At 44.9% G+C, this 20,433-nt stretch overlaps 1 protein-coding gene across 1 annotated transcript; it reads right to left on the bottom strand.

The window, feature by feature from the left end:
- Positions 1-1,096: 1,096 nt before the first annotated feature.
- PTGER1 (prostaglandin E receptor 1) lies at positions 1,097-19,030 on the bottom strand. The gene is made up of 2 exons (XM_088480436.1): positions 18,221-19,030; positions 1,097-2,235 (listed from the first exon to the last, which is right to left on the bottom strand). Exons 1-2 carry the CDS (start codon positions 19,028-19,030, stop codon positions 1,990-1,992), a joined length of 1,056 nt encoding a protein of 351 aa, XP_088336562.1. The 3' UTR covers positions 1,097-1,989.
- Positions 19,031-20,433: the final 1,403 nt, after the last annotated feature.

Raw genomic sequence — 20,433 nt, 5'->3', positions numbered from 1 at the left:
GAGAGATACAGTATGGGTTCTCTAGAGTATGTGTTCACAGCAGCAAGGCAAATAAAGGCCATTTCTAAACATTGTTTCACATTTTGAACTTTAAATACCCACCAGTAGTTGTACCTGCCCATTACACCAACCCCACTCACTCCCATCACACAATTCCCACTCTCTCCCATCACACCACCCCACTCCCTCCCATCACACCAACCCCACTCCCTCCCATCACACCAACCCCACTCCCTCCCATCACACCAATCCCACTCTCTCCCATCACACCAATCCCACTCTCTCCCATTACACCAATCCCACTCCCTCCCATCACACCAATCCCACTCTCTCCCATCACACCAACCCCACTCCCTCCCATTACACCAACCCACTCCCTCCCATTACACCAACCCACTCCCTCCCATTACACCAACCCACTCTCTCCCATTACACCAACCCCTCTCCCTCCCATTACACCAACCCCTCTCCCTCCAATTACACCAACCCCTCTCCCTCCCATTACACCAACCCACTCCCTCCCATTACACCAACCCACTCCCTCCCATCACACCAATCCCACTCCCTCCCATCACACCAATCCCACTCTCTCCCATCACACCAATCCCACTCTCTCCCATCACACCAACCCCACTCCCTCCCATTACACCAACCCCACTCCCTCCCATTACACCAACCCCACTCCCTCCCATCACACCAACCCACTCCCTCCCATTACACCAATCCTACTCCCTCCCATTACACCAACCCCACTCACTCCCATTACACCAACCCCACTCCCTCCCATCACACCAATCCCACTCTCTCCCATCACACCAATCCTACTCTCTCCCATCACACCAACCCCACTCACTCCCATTATACCAACCCCACTCACTCCCATTACACCAACCCCACTCCCTCCCATCACACCAACCCCACTCTCTGCCATTACACCAATCCCACTCTCTCCCATTACACCAACCCACTCCCTCCCATTACACCAACCCCACTCCATCACATGCACACACATAATAAAAACCCACGTATAATATTAAAAGAAATTCAGTATGGAATCTAACATTTCTAAAAGCGCACCTTTAATACAATGACTTCAGTATCAGCCCTGTGATATGGCAGTGCTAAATAGTGCATATTAATAAAGGAAACATGATACAATGTATAGCTATATTTTGTTAAACAAATGATGGCGTTCCAGTGCATGTTTAACCCCCATGATGATTGATGTCCAATAACTTTGTACAGCCTCCTCAAATGTGCTGTCTTTGATGTAGGTCTCTTCTGCCACTGCAATCTCTTTTGTTGTATTGCTGCCTCTGCTTTTCTTCTAGGATCCTGTGCTCACAGCCGTCCACATGGTACCAGCCTCTCCTTACAATGGGTTTTTATGAATCTTTTCCTCCTGTTGCCACTGATCTGATGTGCAAATCCTGAGCAGATCTGGGGAAGGAGGCATGACCTCACAGATGGCACTGCCCACTACCAATCCCAGTCAGTCAGCACCTGATGCCTCAAGTCAAGGTCATCGCTCTTAACCAACAATATAATTCATCTGCTCACATTACACAAAAGACCTAAGACTCACTATAACACAAGTGAAATTAGACTATTTTATTACTCTCTTATACAGGTATAAAGCATTTTGTGAGGTTACACAGTCTCTGTGATTTTTCTGTTGTACAAATCTCTGGGGTCCCATCAACCATGACACCAATTGTGCAAAGACATTGTGCAGAGCTGTTATCTGCCAGCATCTGTGTGTGTAACCACAAATGGGATCCCCTCACGTCTACAAAGGCTCACTACTTATGCTACAACAGCATCATTTTGTCTTCTGTGTTGAGGCAAGACCCAAAGAGCAAATGACAAGTTGTCTGTCTCTCCAAGAAGGGTTCTTTGCATGTCTGTATGTTCTATACATAGGGTAAGAGGTTGTTCTCTCAGCAGAGTTTCCATGTTGCCCCTGTACACTAATTTCACATTCAGAGACTATAGGTGGCTGATTACACTGCGATCAGAACTCTGAAAATCCCCAGGGTCCCAACGGATTGGTTTCCCTCCTCGCACACGTGCCACTCTCACAAAGATACTGCAGAGGCGGCGGAGAATGGCACGACGTAGCAATATGTACACCCACGGATCCAGGATCTGGTTACATGAAGCTAAGCGCACCGTGAAGAGTAGCCAATTAGGACGAGGGAGAGGCGTGCCAGCCTGTAACATCACCACAGAAACCTATGTATAAGAGTGAAAATATAAGAGTGACATTACATATATATTATTATTTTTTACATATATAAATAAATATACATACACGGTGCTATTTTTTAGCAGGAACAAGCAAGAACTCCTGAGCTTCTCATTAACCATGACGTAATGTCCTGGGCCAAAATTTTTATTTCATAAGTCCCTTTTGAGTGCCTTCTGTTCTATATACTATATAGGTGTATATATATATAATATATTTATATAATATATATGTAAAATTACTATAGCTCCACCCACAGGGCCTGATTCAGAGCCGGACGCTCTTTGCGCTCGCTCGTTCAGAAAAAGGGTCCGGATATTTAAATAGAGAGCTCGCTCTTTGCGGTCTGTTGACGCCTCTATGTCTGAACGAGCGAACGAAACATGCGCTTGCTATTTTTTAAAAAACACCCCCTGGCCGCTCGCATCCAACGTCATCTCCGCTATTTATTAGATTAATCGAGTACATCGAAAGGTGTATGAACTGCTCGCAGTGCTTGTGGTAGGATTTTCCTACTGCTATCATGCGAGCAGTTCAGGCTAAAAGACAACCAAGTGACATGGTCGATGACGCTGCTTTGTTAATTATGCACACCCTTAAAACGCTCGTTTTGACCGTTTGGCACGCCTGCGTTCGGATATCCACTCCCCGTTTTCAAGCACCTTCCCCTGTTACCACCCACAAACGACTCATTCTGTCACTCAAATTAGCAGGCATTCACACAATTTCCGACCACAATGACTGGTTCGCGCATGCGTATTACAACCCATACGCATGCGCAGTTGTGCGAACATTGCTCGGAGCGAACAGTTCCTAAACCTGTTTTTCTAGAAAAATAGCCCTGTGGGTGTATATATATATATATATATATATATATATATGTGGCAGGAAAGTCAGCTGCACTCAGGAGACTTCTTATGAATGAAAAAAAGGTGTCTTTATTTCGACGTTTCGGGGCAACGTGACCCCGTCTTCAGGAACACACACAATGATAATACACTACAACCATAAGCTTAAATACCTTAAGTGATGAACGCAGGTGACTCCCCCTGCCCTCAGCCGGCCTCAGACCACTCACTTCCGGTCGCAGTGAGTTGTAGTGTATTATCATTGTGTGTGTTCCTGAAGACGGGGGTCACGTTGCCCCGAAACGTCGAAATAAAGACACCTTTTTTTCATAAGAAGTCTCCTGAGTGCTGCTGACTTTCCTGCCCCGTTTGTATAGAGGGGAGTGATCTCCACCTTCAGAGGGCACCTGGAGCAAGATATATGTACCCATATTTGGGTCAGCAGAGTGCCGGGCCACTTGTACATTTTATATATATATATATATATATATATATATATAATTGCAGCACATTCTGGAGAGCTCTACAAACAGCATAATTCACAAAACAGGTCTAGACATTAGGAAACAGAAAAGGAAGTAAGAGATCCCTACTCACCAATTATAACATAGCAGTTTGATGAAATTACCTAAGGGTGAAGAAATGCATTAGGGAGGAGAACCTGCCACTGTTTCAAACAGCAGGGATCCAGGTACCATCTGCAAACACCGCTGTAAACCAGCTACCACAGCCACTTCAATTGGGTGACTGTGGCTACAGCCTCTTATCTCCCCTGGTATAGCTTCAACTGCACAATTTTCCTTCATAGACGCCGGCCTTGCTGTATGGACACAGCGTGAGCGAGGTTACCGCGGCAGATAGCCGATGGTCTGAGGACTCATATTGGACATTGCCGGAATCTTCAGAGTGACCAGCTATAGGCTGCCCAGCTTCCTCCCCTGCACCCGCAGCCTCACTTACGGCAGAGACGTCAGTCTCGCTGTGTGGACACAGCATGAGCGCGGGGGCTGCTGTTGGAAGCAGAGGGTCCAGTGACCCTGATCGGACACTACCATCCAGATAAGCTGCCCTGTCTATATGTCCCATCCTCAATAGGCTACTACTAAAGGATTACAGCGGAATTAGTGTGCACACATCAGGGTGAGAAACTGTATCTTTACATATTTATAATCTGGACATTGCTACAATTCATCAGCAGACTGTTATATTATTACAAGTTGGAATAACAGCAGTGTTTCTTTGCAGAGAATTGGATATTTAAAGGCTACATTTTATTATTGCAGTCATTGCAAAATATTTACTGTCTTTTAATTGTGTATTATTTTTTAATTTATTTTTGCTGGGACCCATGCAACATTATATGTGTATATCTTAATAAATTATGTCAATTGTGATTTCAATTGTCTGTGTATGGCATGATTTAAATATCTACTAATTGGTTAAGCACAGTTCCTATACAAAACCTTTCTTATATGTTACACAGCTAATGTTGAGGTAGGAACAGTACTGTGAGGATATCGACTTATGTGTATCTCTTTTGCCCACTGTGCTAGCTTGTGAGCCAGAAGGCAGTCTTACCTGGAGGCTGAGGTTACACGGTACCTCTAATAGATTTGGAAACATTTAAGCAAATAACTGGACAAATGTAGGTATACTTTAGGGGAATTGTATCAAACCTTTGAGAGAGATAAAATGGCGACATTGCCCATAGTAAGCAATCAGCTTCTATCGATCATTTATCTAGCACAACCTCTAAAATGACAGAAGCTTATTGGTTGCTATGGGAAACTTCTCAACTGTATCTCTCTCTAAGGCTTGATAGATCTCCTGCTTTATCTTGTAAGGTAGCACACATTAGTTAAGGATAATACAAGAAACAACAGCCACACAAAGAGCTTACTAAAGAACTCTACCCAAAAGGGGCAATAGACAGCAATTTCCTAAGAGCGTTGTCCCAGTCTGTGAGCCAAATTGTACAAATTGTGTTGCAGGTGAGTCTGGAGGGGGCTAATGGCGGTTGGTGGGCTCAGTTAGCACTCTTGCTTTAGGACAAGACATAAGCGTGGATAAAACATTATACTTTTTGAAATAGTTTTTTTAATAACTAAATCCTGTCACTATTAGAATAAATTACAAAATTTATGGTTTTCTTTTTTAGCCTTGGTGTCTATGTGAGCTAACAAGAATGAGAAAACACAGAACAGGCATATTAGGATGAAGAGATTTGTACAATAAACATAAAGGTTGAGGACAGAGAATGAGTAAAAACAGAACAGAAGAATGAAGGTGGAGTCAGGGCAACTGAATGAAACAAAATAAATATTAAAAACAAAATTGTAAGAATGGTTCTTGTTAAAAACTTCACAAACAAGGGCCTGAGTCACTACGGAACGCAACTGCGAATGCAATAGCGATAATGCATGCAGGTCAACTGCAATAGTATGCTAATCCATTGCGATCGCCATTCCCTCGCAGCATAACATAAGGAATGCCGACTTTACTTACCACACATCTGTAATGTTAGCAAGACTGGGAAACCATCGGAACAATCGAGTACCATCGCAGCATCACACTTGCACAAGCCCTGACCTTACTCAGAAATTGCTAACTTCCACGCACGCTATCAGGCCTCAGGCTGTCTAAGGCATCACAGTGGATAATTTATGCATGCCCCTGCAACGGCGTTCAAAAGCACTGGCACGCCTGCGTTCGCCCGACCACCCCCCGTCATCACTCACAAACGGCACTTCCTGTCAATCACTCTGCGATGGATCTGCGTAGTCACTGTGATCGCAGTCCTGATCGCAATGGCTAGTTCACGCACTGCGATGCATATACAGTACGCAACAACCGGCCGTTTGCGTGCGTAATCGCAGGTGCGTACAGTAGTGAATCAGGCCCAAAGTTACTTTCAGCGCTCGCGAGCGGGTCTGAATCAGGCCCTGAGGTACTAATTCTGCCCATACTTGAGTTCTGTACTCATGAAAACGACTGCACGATTACGACATTGTAATCGTGTAGTCGTTTGTCAGTCTGTGATGAGCCTGCACTGAACGAACAGTCATTCAGTGCAGGCTCATCAATCATCTGCAAACATGCTCAACCTGACGTTATCGTCAGATTGTCCAGCATGGTTGCACGATGATAGATGGCTAAGCGACTAGCGGGCACGCGCATCACTGGTCATTTTAGACATTTTTGCAAGCGATTTTCGAACGATCGTTATCGTTCAATCGCTCAACTTAATCATCTAGTGGATGGGCACCTTTAGAGGGGTGGGGGGCTGTGTGATTAATTGTATGTTAATATCACATACAATGTAATTGCTTAAATTGTGTCTACAGGTTATACTAACAAATACATATGTAAAAGTGCTGGGAAAGACTGATCCTGGAAACACAACAAATCTGCTCCTAAAAGTGGAGTAACAGTGAAGCGGAAATGCTGCCATGCCAGCAGCAAAGACGGAAGAACCTCACTACAGAGGATAAAGTGCAAAGCAGATACCCCAGGTTGGCTATAAGGAGGCTGCTATCATAATGCAAGGATGTTCTATTGGGGGGGGGGGTGTAAATCTCCCACAAGCGGTGATTGTGGGTCAGGAAAGAATCACAGCCTTTCCTAAATTAAGAGGAATTAGGGTACATAAACCTGTTTGCGTGAGTCAGTCAGTGTGAGAGGTAGGAGGGTATGGACTTTTGGCAGCCCTCTGTGTACTGTATAGTGCTGCCCATTGCTATACTCCTGTGTCCTGTGATTGCTGTTTGATGTAAAGCTGGGTTGCTAAGTTGTGGTCGGTAAGAAGCTGGCTGTGCCTTTTGGCTGGAATAAAAGTTTGTTCGTTTTGAAGCACTTCAGTCTCCAATGGGATAGTGTGGGCCCTGTTCCAAGGATCTTAAATAAACTACCATGGAGGCTGTGATGCAACAGTTTTTGGATTTCTTTAAACAGCAGCAGGCAGTGAATCCAATACTACCTAAAATGCAGGCTTCCAATGATATTGAGGCCTTCCTCTCCACCTCTCAAAAGGGTGCTACCTAACCTGGTCCAAAGATTCCTGGGCTATACAGATTGCCCCACTGCCCAAGCTACATGTGTCAACCTATCCATGGTTTATGACCGAGTGATGGCTGCCATCACAAACCGCTTTGCCCTCTATCCGGAAGCTTACCAGCTTGGGTTCAGGGTTATACCCATCGATCCTGATGACCGGACTAACATACCTCTGTCCAGTTGGGTAGAGTTGGTCACCACTTTGGTACAGTTTACTGGGCTTCTTCCTGCCAATATTTAATGATAGGTATAGGTCCAGTCCATTGAGCAAAGAATTTAGAGTCCACTGTCAGGCTGCTTAACCAGGCTGGAGTCTCCCTGTCTGTCTTCGCAGCAAGTCGCCTCCGCATAGTTGTCACCAGGCCTGGATTTAGTGAGGTGCGAGTTCCCTCATCAGAAGATGTCCCTTCCCTATGCACCGGGAGTTTTTTTGCCCCAGAAGTCACTCTACAGGGAAGGTGATGCCCGCAACTTTCCAGAAATCAAAGGTCCTGAGTTGGTTAGTTCCCCGCCACCTCCACTGAAGGCGAGTTCATCATGTGGCCGTGCTGGGCATCAAGATTGGATGTCTGCGAATGGACTGTCCCTTTTCCAGCGTCTTTATGACTGTGGATGTCTGCACTATCCCACCCTGGATACAGGTATGCGTACAGGTGGGAAACAGACTGGTTGAGGGCTTGGTGGACTCTGTCTCTGCTACTTCCCTGATACAAAGAGACTTGGTTGCTCCGTAATGGTTGTTGCTCCACAAACTAGTCCGCATTTGTTGTGTCCCTAACACTAAGGTTGCTTTGCTAATCAGAGAGAAAACCTCCAAAATATGGTCCTGATTCAGATGCGCTCGCTATTTGCGAGCGCTCGCTCTGAATCAGGGCGGATTAAAAAAAAAAAAAAAAAAATCCACCTCCAGGCCGCTTCCATAGCTGTGGGTGTGGCCAGGCGATGGTCGCGATTATCGCGACCATCGGGCTTGCGACAAGACCCTTGTGGTAGGGCCTCCTCCACTGCAAGTCCCAGTGAACTTTCTGCTCTAATACAGCAGGAAGTTCACTACTGACATCACACATGATGTCAGTAGGGCTGGCCACAAACGGCAGGCGTTCCTTCGGGAACGCCTCTGTTTGTGCAGCTACCCCCCCAGCCCGCCTACAAAACAGGGCAAGCTGTCTATCAACATCGACAGCCGCCACGTTTTGCTGCGAGCACCCAGCGAGTGAAGTTCTCACTCACTCTGGGGCTCGCGTGCGCACTGCCCGACCATCGACCCGTTTTGTTTATTGAGACAGAAAAAAGCTTCTTCCCTATGTGTAATTTGTAGTCAGGGAGGTACCCCAGACTTCTACCGGCTTTGCCCTCTTTGAGCATCTTTATGGGAGGAAGCCACGAGGTGTTCTCAACCTTTTTCGAGAAGCGTGGGAAGAACATCCGGTAGAGCCTCATTCAATAAGTTGTCTAGATGCGTAACCGCATGGAATGCCCGGAAAAATTTGAGAAACGCCAGGGAGACCCAAAAACATCTTTATAATCGCAATATCTTAACTAAAGGTTTTGCACCATGGGATAGAGTCCTTTTGTTATTGCTTACCCAGGGAAGCAGGTTACTAGCAAAGTGGCAGGTGCCATTTGAAGTAATCAGGAGGGTAAACTATGAGATCGCCCAATCTGACTCCCATAGAGTTAGACAGATCTACTATGTCAATTTATTGGAAGCATTAAAGGAACAGGAGGCACTAGTATATCCCACGTTATACTAGTACCAGAGTTCCAAGAGAAGCTCGCTGCTGACTATATCTGCCCTTAAATTTCTTTATAGCTTTGTTGATATATTGTAGGCGAGAAGGGGTGTGTTTTAATAAACATTTATGTTACATGTTTTGTTTATTCTTTATGTTAAACTGCACTGAAACAACTTGTAATTGTCGCAGTATGACAAAACCTGTGCTTTTTGGCTTTAATGAGATCCCACTTTCTGCCTTGTAATGTATAAAACTAAATACTCATTGTTAATATTGGGTGGGTGCTCTGGTATATATAATACTGCAGCAGTCTGGAAAAATATTTTAAATAAATATATTTTAATGTGAACTTTCTGCAGAACCTGCCCCTGCCAATCTATTCAGAGGATTATTTTAAGCATTTCAGATGAATAGCTGAATTGTGAGATGAAAAGAACTTCCCCGCTTTGTTTAGGAGATGCATCCGCATTTTTGTAGGAACGTAAAGGTTTTTTTTATTTATTTATTTATCAATTCTGTCACTATTCCTCTATGCTTTAGTTAGTACTTTTGTTGTTTAATTGTGATCACAAAATTCCCTTATTAACTGCATGTAACATTAGGGGTACTATCATTGATGGAAATAGGCCCCTGTAAAGTATATATTTTTTCATTGTGACAATAATAATAATGATAATATTAATTATTATTATTACTACTCCTAGTACAAACGAGACTTCTGCAGCCAGTCATAAATTATAGCTACAGGGGTCACAATTTGGACGCCATTTTGATTTCAATGTTCAAACTGGAAGATGAGGCTATTTGGTTCAACAGACCTTATTAAAAAGATCTCATTGTGTATCAAAGATACATTGATGATAACCTTATTATTTGGACAAAGACCCAAACACACTCAGTTGAATTCTAAAATTACAGTGCATCCGGAAAGTATTCACAACGCTTCACTTTTTCCACATTTTGTTATGTTACAGCTTTATTTCAAAATGAAATAAATTAATTTGTGTCCTCAAAATTCTACACACAATACCCCATAATGACAACGTGTAAAAGTTTTTTTGCGAAACAACTAAGAAATCACATGTACATAAATATTCACAACCTTTGCTCAATACTTTGTTGATGCACCTTTGGCAGCAACTACAGCCTCAAGTATTTTTGAATATGATGCCACAAGCTTGGTACACCTATCTTTGGGTAGTTTCGCCCATTCCTCTTTGCAGCACCTCTCAAGCGTCTCAAGTGATGGGAAGCGTCGGTGCACAGTCATTTTCAGATCTCTCCAGAGATGTTCAATTGGATTCAAGTCTGGGCTCTGGCTGGGCTACTCAAGGACATTCACAGAGTTGTCCTGAAGCCACTCCTTTGATATCTTGGCTGTGTGCTTAGGGTCATTGTCCTGCTGAAAGATGAACAGTCACCCCAGTCTGAGATCAAGAGCGCTCTGGAGTAGGTTTTCATCCAGGATGTCTCTGTACATTGCTGCATTCATCTTTCCCTCTATCCTGACTAGTCTCCCAGTTCCTGCCACTGATAAACATCCCCACAGCATGATGCTGCCACCAATATGCTTCACTGTAGGGATGGCATTGGCCTGGTGATGAGCAGTGCCTGGTTTCCTCCAAACATAATGCCTGGCATTCACGACAAATAGTTCAATCTTTGTCTCTCATGGTCTAAGAGTACTTCAGGTGCATTTTGGCAAACTCCAGGCGGGCTGCCATGTGCTTTTTACTAAGGAGTGGCTTCCGTCAGGCCGCTCTACCATACAGGCCTGATTGGTGGATTGCTGCAGAGATGGTTGTCCTTCTGGAAGGTTCTCTCTCCACAGAGGAATGCTGTAGCTCTGACAGAGTGACCAGCGGGTTCTTGGTCACCTCCCTGACTAGGGCCCTTCTCCCATGATCGCTCACTTTAGACGGCCGGCCAACTCTAGGAAGAGTCCTGGTGGTTCCGAACTTCTTCCATTTACGGATGATGAAGGCCACTGTGCTCATTGGGACCACAAAAGCAGCAGATATTTTTCTGTACCCTTTCCCAGATTTGTGCCTCGAGACAATCCTGTCTCGGAGGTCTACAGCCAATTCCTTGAACTTCATGGTTGGTTTGTGCTCTGAAATGCACTGTCCAGTGTGGGACCTTATATAGACAGGTGTATGCCTTTCAAAATCATGTCCAATCAACTGAATTTACCACAAGTGGACTCCAATTAAGCTGTAGGAACATCTCAAGGATGATCAGTGGAAACAGGATGCACCTGAGCTTCATGGCAAAGGCCGTGAACACTTATGTACATGTGATTGCTTAGTGTTTTGTTTTTTTTCATTAAATTTGCAAAAAATCTCAAAAAAACTTTTACACGTGGTCATTATGGGGCATTGTGTGTAGAATTTTGAGGACAAAAATTCATTTATTCCATTTTGGAATAAGGCTGCAACATAAAATGTGGAAAAAGTGAAGCGTTGTGAATACTTTCCGGATGCACTGTACATAAACACAAAAAGACTAAAAACTGAATTTACTTAGAAACTATCATTGAAATAACAATATTCTTGGATCTAAAGATTAGAATTACGAATGACAGAAGCCCTGCAGATAGCAACCAAACCACCATACAAAATGGTTGCGTAACATTCTTGGAGGAGAGTAAAAAAGTATTAAAAAATGAGAGTTACGGTAAGAACTTACCATTGTTAACTCTCTTTCTTCGAAGTCCATAGGGTCCACAGGGTGGCCTTGGGGTGTAGGTGATGAAACTGATTCCGGGCACCATGCAGTTAAAAGCTTTCAGCTCCCAGGATGCACTGGTCCACTCTCCCTATACCCCGCCCTCGAGCCAGAGGCACCTCAGTTGGTAATAAGCCAAAGGCTGGAGGAGGATAAGAGAGAAGGAAGACTGGTACACTCAAGAATCGCACTCTCACAGAGAAGGAGACAGGAAACCAGTGACCAGCAAGAAAGCCCAAATGAAGCCATATGGACTTCAAAGAAAGAGAGAGTTAACAAAAGGTAAGTTCTTACCATAACTCTCATTTTCTTTTTCCGGGTCCATAGGCTCCACAGGTAGACTCTGGCGCCCAAAGGAAGAGTGCGGATCAGTCACTGTGCCCCAGCCCCGGAGACTGGCATCCGTTGTTAGGAGTACCCAGTCCGGGATCCAAAAGGGGCGACCCTTGGTTAGATGAAATTTCAGTGGCCACCAAGACAGAGACAGATGCACCTCTGGAGAGAGCACGGTTGTCTGAGGCAATCCGTTCCATCTGGAGAGAATCAGCCCCTGCAGAGGCCTGGAATGAAATTAAGCATATTCTGCCATGTCGAAGGTGGACACCATGGATCCCAGAACCTCCATCGCCGAGTGTATTGACACCCGGCGACTGTGGAGGCATCTGCGTGCTCGTAGTTGTAATGTGGAGATCTTGTCTGAAGTCAGAAAAATTCTCTGCTGTTGAGAATCCAGTAGGGCCCCCAGATGAATCATCCTCTGCGAGGGATTCAGGGGGGACTTTTTCCAATTGATTAACCACCCGTGCGCTTGTAGAAAGGCAATTGTCTGTAAAACTTGCCAACAGGAGGAGATTGTCCAGGTATGGTAGTAGCCGGATCCCCTGATTCCGCAGGTTTGCCACCATAATTTTGGTAAACACCCTTGAAGCTGTGGACAGGCCAAAGGGTAGCGCCCCGGAAAGAGAAGTGTTGCTGTAGTATAGAAAACCGGAGATAATGCTGGGCGTTATAGGGAAATGTAGGTATGCATCCTGAATATCCAGTGATACCATAAAATCCCCAGATTATATAGCCAGTATAATGGAGCATAGGGTTTCCATCCTGAACCTGGGCACCCTGAGGAACTTGTTGAGGGATTTGAGGTTGAGGATAGGCCGATGAGACCCATTCGGCTTCTGCACCAGATAGAGAGTAGAATAATAACCAGTCCCTCGCTGGGATAGTGGGACTGGAACAATTGCCCCCGCTTGCAGCAAGGACTGTATTGGCTTTCTGGCTCTGTAAAGCCTTGCTCTTGTCTGAAAACGGGCCTGTGCAGAAAAACTGGTGAGGAGAGACCACTTTTCTTACCCAAGCATCCGTGGTGGTTTGACACCAACGCTGGGCGATTTGAAGAAGTCGGCCTCCCACTCTGGGATCCCCCAGAGAGATGCCGTCCCATCATGCTGAGGGTCTATCCTCTGGTTTAGAAACAGGTTGTCTTGTGCTCCAGGCCTGTTTTCTGGGTTTGGCGGCCTTCTTGGCAGCCGACTCTCTAGGAAAGGATTTGGGTTTTCCCTGTGGACAAAAAGACCTAAAGGAAGAGGTTCTCTGTTTAAGGGAAACAGATGCTGAAGGCAGAAATGCCAACTTTGATTTTTCCAATGTGTCAACAATCTTGTCCAGATCCGGGCCAAACAAGATCTCCCCATCGAAAGGTAAGCCTTCCAGGCCCTTTTTAGAATCAGTATTCGCCCTCCAAGAGCGCAACCATAGGGAACGTCGAGCGGACACTGCCGCAGCAGAGACTCTGGAGGTTAGGAGACTGGTATCCAATGTAGCTTCTCCAATATATGCAGCCACATCTCGAATGTGACCAACCAATGACACCTGATCCCCAGGAGTCTCCGAAGGGAAAGAGTCTTTCAGTGCATCAGCCCAGCTTTCTATAGCCTTAGGTACCCATGAAATAGCCATGGATGGGCAGACAACAGCTCCTGAAAGAGTATATAGATTTCAGGCACGTCTCCACCTTCCTATCTGTAGGGTCCTTTAAGGAAGAAATGGAAGGCATAGGTAACGTAGCACTTTTGATTAACCGTGTAACATGGGAATCCACTTTTTTACAGTGAGCATCAGGAAATGGGTAACATGAGGCCAAATGCTTTTGAGGTTGGAACCTCTTACCAGGCGGTTGCCAGGCTGCAGCCATGTGTTCAACTAGTTGATCTGACAGAGGAAATTCTGTTGAAGCCCACTTTCTGTCATTTAAACAGAGGGTGCTTGGATTTAGGGGCTGGCTCATCATCTTCTATGACTAAGACGGATCTGGCAGCTCGCACTAAGGCAGGAATATTAATTTTAGACCGGGTCTCCACCTCCTCCCGAGGGAAGTCGGGGTTAGGCATCAGCAACCTCTCCATCATCAGATGACAGTTCAGACTCAGAAAGCAATGTGGACAGTGATGACAAAACCGTACGTTTAGCAGGTTTCAGAGTTTTCTCACCCTGCAGTATGGTCTGAATGGCTGTAGAAGAAGCCGCAAGGCTCTGTACAGAGGTAGAGAAAACGTCCACCCGTGGTGGAGACACAGGAGGAGTTTGCATAGTTGGTATCAGTTGTAGTAATCCCTTTGAGGGAATAACAGTGTGCTGTGGTAACCCCATAGGGGGAAAAACAGCCGGAACCAAGGGGTTCCTGTACTGGTGCTGGGGGGATAGATGTACCTGGCGGATTAAAACACCTAACACAACCCATACTGTACCAAATCCTCCTCATCAAAACCTGTGGCACATAATCTGCATGATAGCAGAATTAGTGCAGAAGTCTGTTCATTATCCTTGCCTCTGCCAGACATATCTGTAGGGCAATGTAACTCACAATATGGCACTGGGTATAAAGCAACCGCTAGGTATATAGGATACATGTAGAAAAGCAACATAGGGGCCTGTCTGATGCTTGGGCAAGCTGCAGGAGCACACAGCCGGATATGGCACAGTGCATGGTATAACTGTATGTGACCAACCTCACAAATATTAAGCTCTATAGATATGAGTTATAGGAAACACCCCGACTACACCTGGCCGCCGGAGACCTCAGAGGGTGTGTGGCTGAGAAGGAGAACAGCTCAGAGAAGCCAGACCTCAGAGGAAAGGCGCCCTGAGCTCAGGGGAGGAGTCGCATTAACAGGGAAGCTGTCTCCCCTGGCTCATTAATTAAACCCCAGGACGCTGGTTTCCGCACCAATTGTCCCTGGTGGTCCAGTGGAGCACGGTGGCTAGAACCTGCATCCACACTGAGCACCTCTGGTCTTTCCCCTGAGACTGGAGGTATAACTGCCCGCACAGGCCACCGCGAGCGGCGACCCGCCTTACCTGTCCTCTTAGAGTCCGGCTACAGTCTGGGTTCTCCAACAGGACCTTGGCTAGCATTGACCCCGGGATACCCGCCGAGATCCCCAGATCTGTACTGGCGTTGCGGCACCAGAGGGGTGACGGAGTGGCAGTGCAGATGTCCCGCGGACAGTCTGCTGCTGCACGCTCTATGTAACATTATATATACCAGAGCCCCCTTAATACAGGAAATGGGTCCTGATTAAAGACAAAAAATATTATTTTACATGTGTTATCTCACATGGACAGTATAACATGTAACATAGACGGCAATTTATTTATAACAGTGTCTTTATAATCTACAATATGTTAGGTGTACCATATAGAAAATGAGAGCTTGGGTCCCGAACACATAAGAAACATACAATTTGGTATTACAACCCACAGCATCTCCAACCATTTTTGTTTGAAACATAAATCAGGATCCATCTGTTTATTTGTAGGGATTAAATAAGTTATAAGCTGCGGGAGAGGAGGATAAACATTTCTAAAGAGGAAGCCAAGTGGAGTTATCAGATACACATCTTATTGTTCTAAAAATAATTAACAAAGGAAATATGTTTATTTTATGTTTAAAAAGTAGAGATGAGCGTTTCGCTTTTGGCTCGGATCTTCCCGCCCAGTTCGGATCTCAGAATGAGGCGAATCATTACATTTCAAGGACAAATCATCTTTCGTGGACGTCTGTGCCGAGATGTGAACTTGGCAGGAAGATCCGAGCCAACACCATAACGCCCATCTCTATTAAAAAGTTCATAAGCAGAATAGAGTGTGCTTGATAAGAATATTGGATAAAAGTTAGACAGCTATACAGCAATTATACATAAACATCTAACACCCCTGTTACTTTTCCCAAATAGAAAGAAGACTTATGGACACCCAAACTAATAAACCGCTCAGGAACTTGTACAAAATGCGTTAGATTAGATATAACATTGTTCCATTCATTTAGCCAACAGGCTTCTGTTTACAGAGGAATTTTTTAATCCCCTTATAGACCTCAGACTTCCAGTCTGTTTCTATCATTGTAGGATAAGTTTTATGTTTATGAATTTGTTCTTATTATAATATACTTGTAATACAATTTAATAGAGTGCAACTTGATGCAAGTTGTTTTTAGTACTACATATTGCATTAAATAATTACATTTATGCAATTTAACTACACAATATGCTACTTTTGTCTACTATTTCTAGCCAAAATCAAATAATAGATCTTTATATTAATTGACCTTTTGCATCTCGGATTTCTATAGTTATGTAATGTGTGATATAAACTCCAAAACAGTGGTGCTAGGTAAGGAGAATGGGTCTGCCTGGGGGCTTGGGTGTGCCAAAGAGACATGGCCACACACTTATCATTGAGTGGCAACACTAACATACCATAACTAAGCCTCTTTTCATACCAGGGCCCAACAGAATTAGAAGTATGGACCTTTATAATATACTGATATATGTCTATGAGTATAGATATATACTCTCCAACACATTTCTCTATGTATTACGTAGTAGTGCTCGTCTCTTTTTAAGTAACGGGCAGTATAATGTGTAACACAGAAGGGGTTATTTATTTACTACACTCTCTTTATGATCTACAGTACATCAGATGAACCATACGGAAATTGGGAGTTTGTGTATTAACAAGGAAAAAGAATTTGATGGCAGATAAAAACCATTTGACCCATCTAATCTGCTCACTTAGGGTTAGCTTATTAGGGTTAGGGATGGGTTAGTTGTTTGGTTAGGGTCAGGGGTTAAGGTAGGTTGTTAGGGTATTAGAGGTAGGGGTTGAAATTAGGGTTAGGGTTTGTTAGAGTAAGGGGTTAAGGTTGTTTGGGTATTAGTGCTAGGGTATTAGAGTTAGGGGTAGTTACTCTGTGTAGATTAGTAATGCCTGTCATTTAGGATATTACAGAATATGTAGGCTCCATATACTGTAATATCTTGATTGACAGTGTGTAGGCACCTTTAGATATAACATTGTTCCATTAATTTAGCTTCATATACTGTAATATCCTGATTGACAGTGTGTAGCAACAATGTCTATCTTTGCATTAGTCTGTGTATTACTCTATATATTGCAGCAATACCCATTTATCTGTATATTATTCAGTGAATTACAGCAATGCCTGTATATCTGGGTGTTACTCTATGTATTGCAGCTTTGTCTAGTATCCCTGCTCTACTGTGTATTACTATGTAAATTGCAGCAGTATGTGTATTGCAACAATGACTGTCTCCTTGCCTGATTCAGAGATGTACGCTATCCCGATTGATAGTGCACATCTCCAATGTTTCCTACTCTGCGCGTGCACAACATTTGCTCTGTACATGTGTAGGACGGGTCCTGCGATTCCTCACGGAGTTCCCCCAAGCCTCTGCCTGATTGACATCCTGACCATGCAAAACTTCCTGGCCTCGCAAGGTGCCAGGACCCGGTCAGGCTGCTGAAAGCTTCAGCTACCGCAACCTGGACCCTGGGATAATAATTGCGACCGATGGTCAGATGGTGTTGGTGACCCCAGGCTGTGACCTCAGTGACAGCGCTGGGATCACGCAAGTTCAGCAAGAAGGTGTCAGACACCTCCTTCTCCATTTGCCCCTGAGATGGGCGGAATTGCACATCCTCTAGTGTGGCTCTTCCATTCCGTCCACCTCTGACTCAGACCCTCTGTGAATTGCAGCAGTACCTGTCTAGTCTATCTGCATATTACTCTTTGTATTGCAGCAATAGCCACCTGTCTGTGTGTTACAAAAATACCTGTCTCTGGATATTATTTTGTGTGCTGTCCTAATAATGTCTCTCTGGATATTACTGTGTATCACAGCAGTATGAATTTCTCTGTGTATTTCTTTGTGCAGCACCTACGTATTTATATATTACTCATTATATTATCACAGTGTGTCCAGGCAATTACTTTTTTGCGTCCTAAAAGTAAGCCATGTTAGTGAAGTTTGTTTGATTTGGGTCTGATTATATAGTCATTTCTGCTACTATACTGATCCCACATCATTCCTTGTTCATCGAATTGAGTCACATAAAACTTAATACCCATTTACTTTTGTGTGAACCAGTTATATTAATTCACCTTGTGGGCCTTTACAAAACCAAGATACAGGCACTACCTATTTATGATTATTCTAAAATATATAGACATACACTGTCCAAAATGTTACAAAAAAGAATCTGTATATCTGGAAAGAGAAAGAGTGAAAAAGTAAAATAAAAGTCCTCACCAGCAGTGGGCTCCAGCATACACATGAGACAAGTGTAATTGCCAACAGCTGGACCATCATTTCCAAGTCATGGGAACGGGTACCACGATGACGCCTTCTGCGGTCCCCTCCTGAGGGTCGTAGGAGACGAGCTTTAAGCAAAGTGCTTCCAACAACCACATTACACACCAAGGCCGTCACCAGTGATCCCAGACCCAAACCAGAGAACAGTAAGCAAAATCCAGGGGGCTCTAGTAGAAAACACCAGGTTCCTGAAGGTTGCAGTCCATATGTTCCATACCCAAGAAATGGCAGCGTGGATACCAGAAGCGCTACAGCCCATGCCAAAGCTAGGCTAATCCGAGCCCGGGTTTGTGTGACTACAGCTGAATGCCAGAGTGGTTTTGTAAGACCAAGGCAACGTTCACATGCCATTAGAAGGCCAAGTAGGAGTGGGGATAGGCCAAAAAATACCATGCATCCCCCAAGGAATTGGCATCCAGCCATTGGCAACCTTCCATATGAATAGAGCCACAGGACAAAGGATCCGGTTATGAGATGTCCAGCCAAATCAGTCAAAAGGAGCCCTGAAGCCAGGAGGAGAAACTGTGCTCTGGAACGTCGGAGGCGGCGGGAGTGGGAGTAAGCTCGAGCCAGGATCCAGAGGCCTAGAGCATTTGATAATGCCCCAATAGCCATGGAGAGGGATGGAAGAAGTGGGGTTGATGATGGGGAAAGAGATGAAGATGGAGTGGAGTAGAAGGGAGATGTTGAAGGCAAGGGGGAGAACATTGAGTAAACAGAGGAGTTGGGGTGCAGTGGTGGGGACATTGGAGGATAACAGTTTAGTTTTTACGTGGGGGTTAGGAAGAGTGAAGAAATAGAAATATCGCTGTTCACTCTGGCAGAGAGAGATGACAGAAGTGACAATAATTTTGAGAGAGAAGAAATGAGAGGAGTGAAGACAAACAGTAGAAGAGAGAAGACAGGTTTGGTAACATGGGTATAATAGAAAAGAGATGAGAAAAACAAAGAGAAAATAGTTTAATTTTTTTGTGATTGATATTCAAATCCCACCCTTTGCATATACATTATACTAAACATTACCCACACGCAGGTACTACCCTCAGTCACACACACAACTACACCACTAATTCCAACCCAAGCACTTGTATCTTTAGAAATCATGTTTTAGAGAGATACTCACCTCTACGCAGGAGCCCGGTGTCTCCTGAGGGTACGTCTTGCTCTCCCTTGTGTAGCAATCCTGGGGTGTGTCTCTGATTTATCCACAGTCCATGATGTCTGATTATATAACTTCACTCTGTTTGATAACAAGAATATCATGCAGCGTCCTCCACAGCTTCAGTTGTGATTCCCGTCCCTCCCTGGTTAGTGTCTCCGTCTCCTACTTTTCTTCTTTCATGAACTTGCTGTTTCTCCTGCTCCTAATATCTGGCAGCTCAGCCTGTCCTCTGCATGTCTCTGTCTCACTCGCACTGTTCTCTTGTGCGTCTCTCATCCTCCCCTGGATGGTGCCTCCCACTCCTCCCAAAAGGACCAGTAATGAGAGAATGGGGAGAGATAGCCAGGAGAAGGATAACGATTAGAATTGAGAGAAGTGGATGAGACATATGTACAGAGGAAGACAGAGCAAAAAAAAAAAAAAAATTATAATGATAATGTCGATGAAGGGCAGAAATTAGAGAAAAGGACACAGAGATGACACTAAGGGCCTGATTCAGAGGTGCTCGCAAAAAGCGAGCGCTCGCTCTGAATCAGGACGGCCGCTTTTTTATTTTACCGGGCCTCCTGGCAGCTCGCTAAGCTGTGGGTGACCACCCACAGCTTTTGCGAGCGGCCAGGTGATGGTCGCAATTATTGCGACCATCAGGCTTGTGACGAGACCCTTGTGGTAGGGTCTCGTCTACCGCAAGCCCCAATGAGCTTCCGGCTCTAATAGAGCAGGAAGCTCATTACTGACATCACGAGTGATGTCAGTAGGGCCGCCCACAAACGGCAGGCGTTCCTTCAGGAACGCTTCTGTTTGACCAGCCACCCCCCCTCCCCACCTACAAAACGGGGCGAGCTGTCGATCAACATCGACACCCGCCCTGTTTGTAGCGAGTGAATTTCTCACTCGCTCCGGGGCTCGCGCACGCCACGCGTGCGCAGTGCCCCACCATCGACCTGCTTGCGAGCAGGTCTGAATGAGGCCCTAAGTACACAGCTAG

This window comes from Taudactylus pleione, unplaced genomic scaffold (assembly GCF_031769625.1).
Source record: "Taudactylus pleione unplaced genomic scaffold, aTauple2 ptg000253l, whole genome shotgun sequence".
Classification (NCBI taxonomy): domain Eukaryota; kingdom Metazoa; phylum Chordata; class Amphibia; order Anura; family Myobatrachidae; genus Taudactylus; species Taudactylus pleione.
Note: the sequence above shows the minus strand (reverse complement) of the source record. Positions and strands in the feature narration are given on the sequence as shown.

What these genes read in the sequence shown, in the direction of transcription:
- PTGER1 (XM_088480436.1), bottom strand. Translation starts at nt 19,030, where the DNA reads ATGTCCCCACCACTGCACCCCAACTCCTCTGTTTACTCAATGTTCTCC. An exon ending in TATGCTGGAGCCCACTGCTG is followed by an intron (nt 2,236 to 18,220) that starts GTGAGGACTTTT and finishes TCTTATACATAG; the next exon opens with GTTTCTGTGGTGATGTTACA.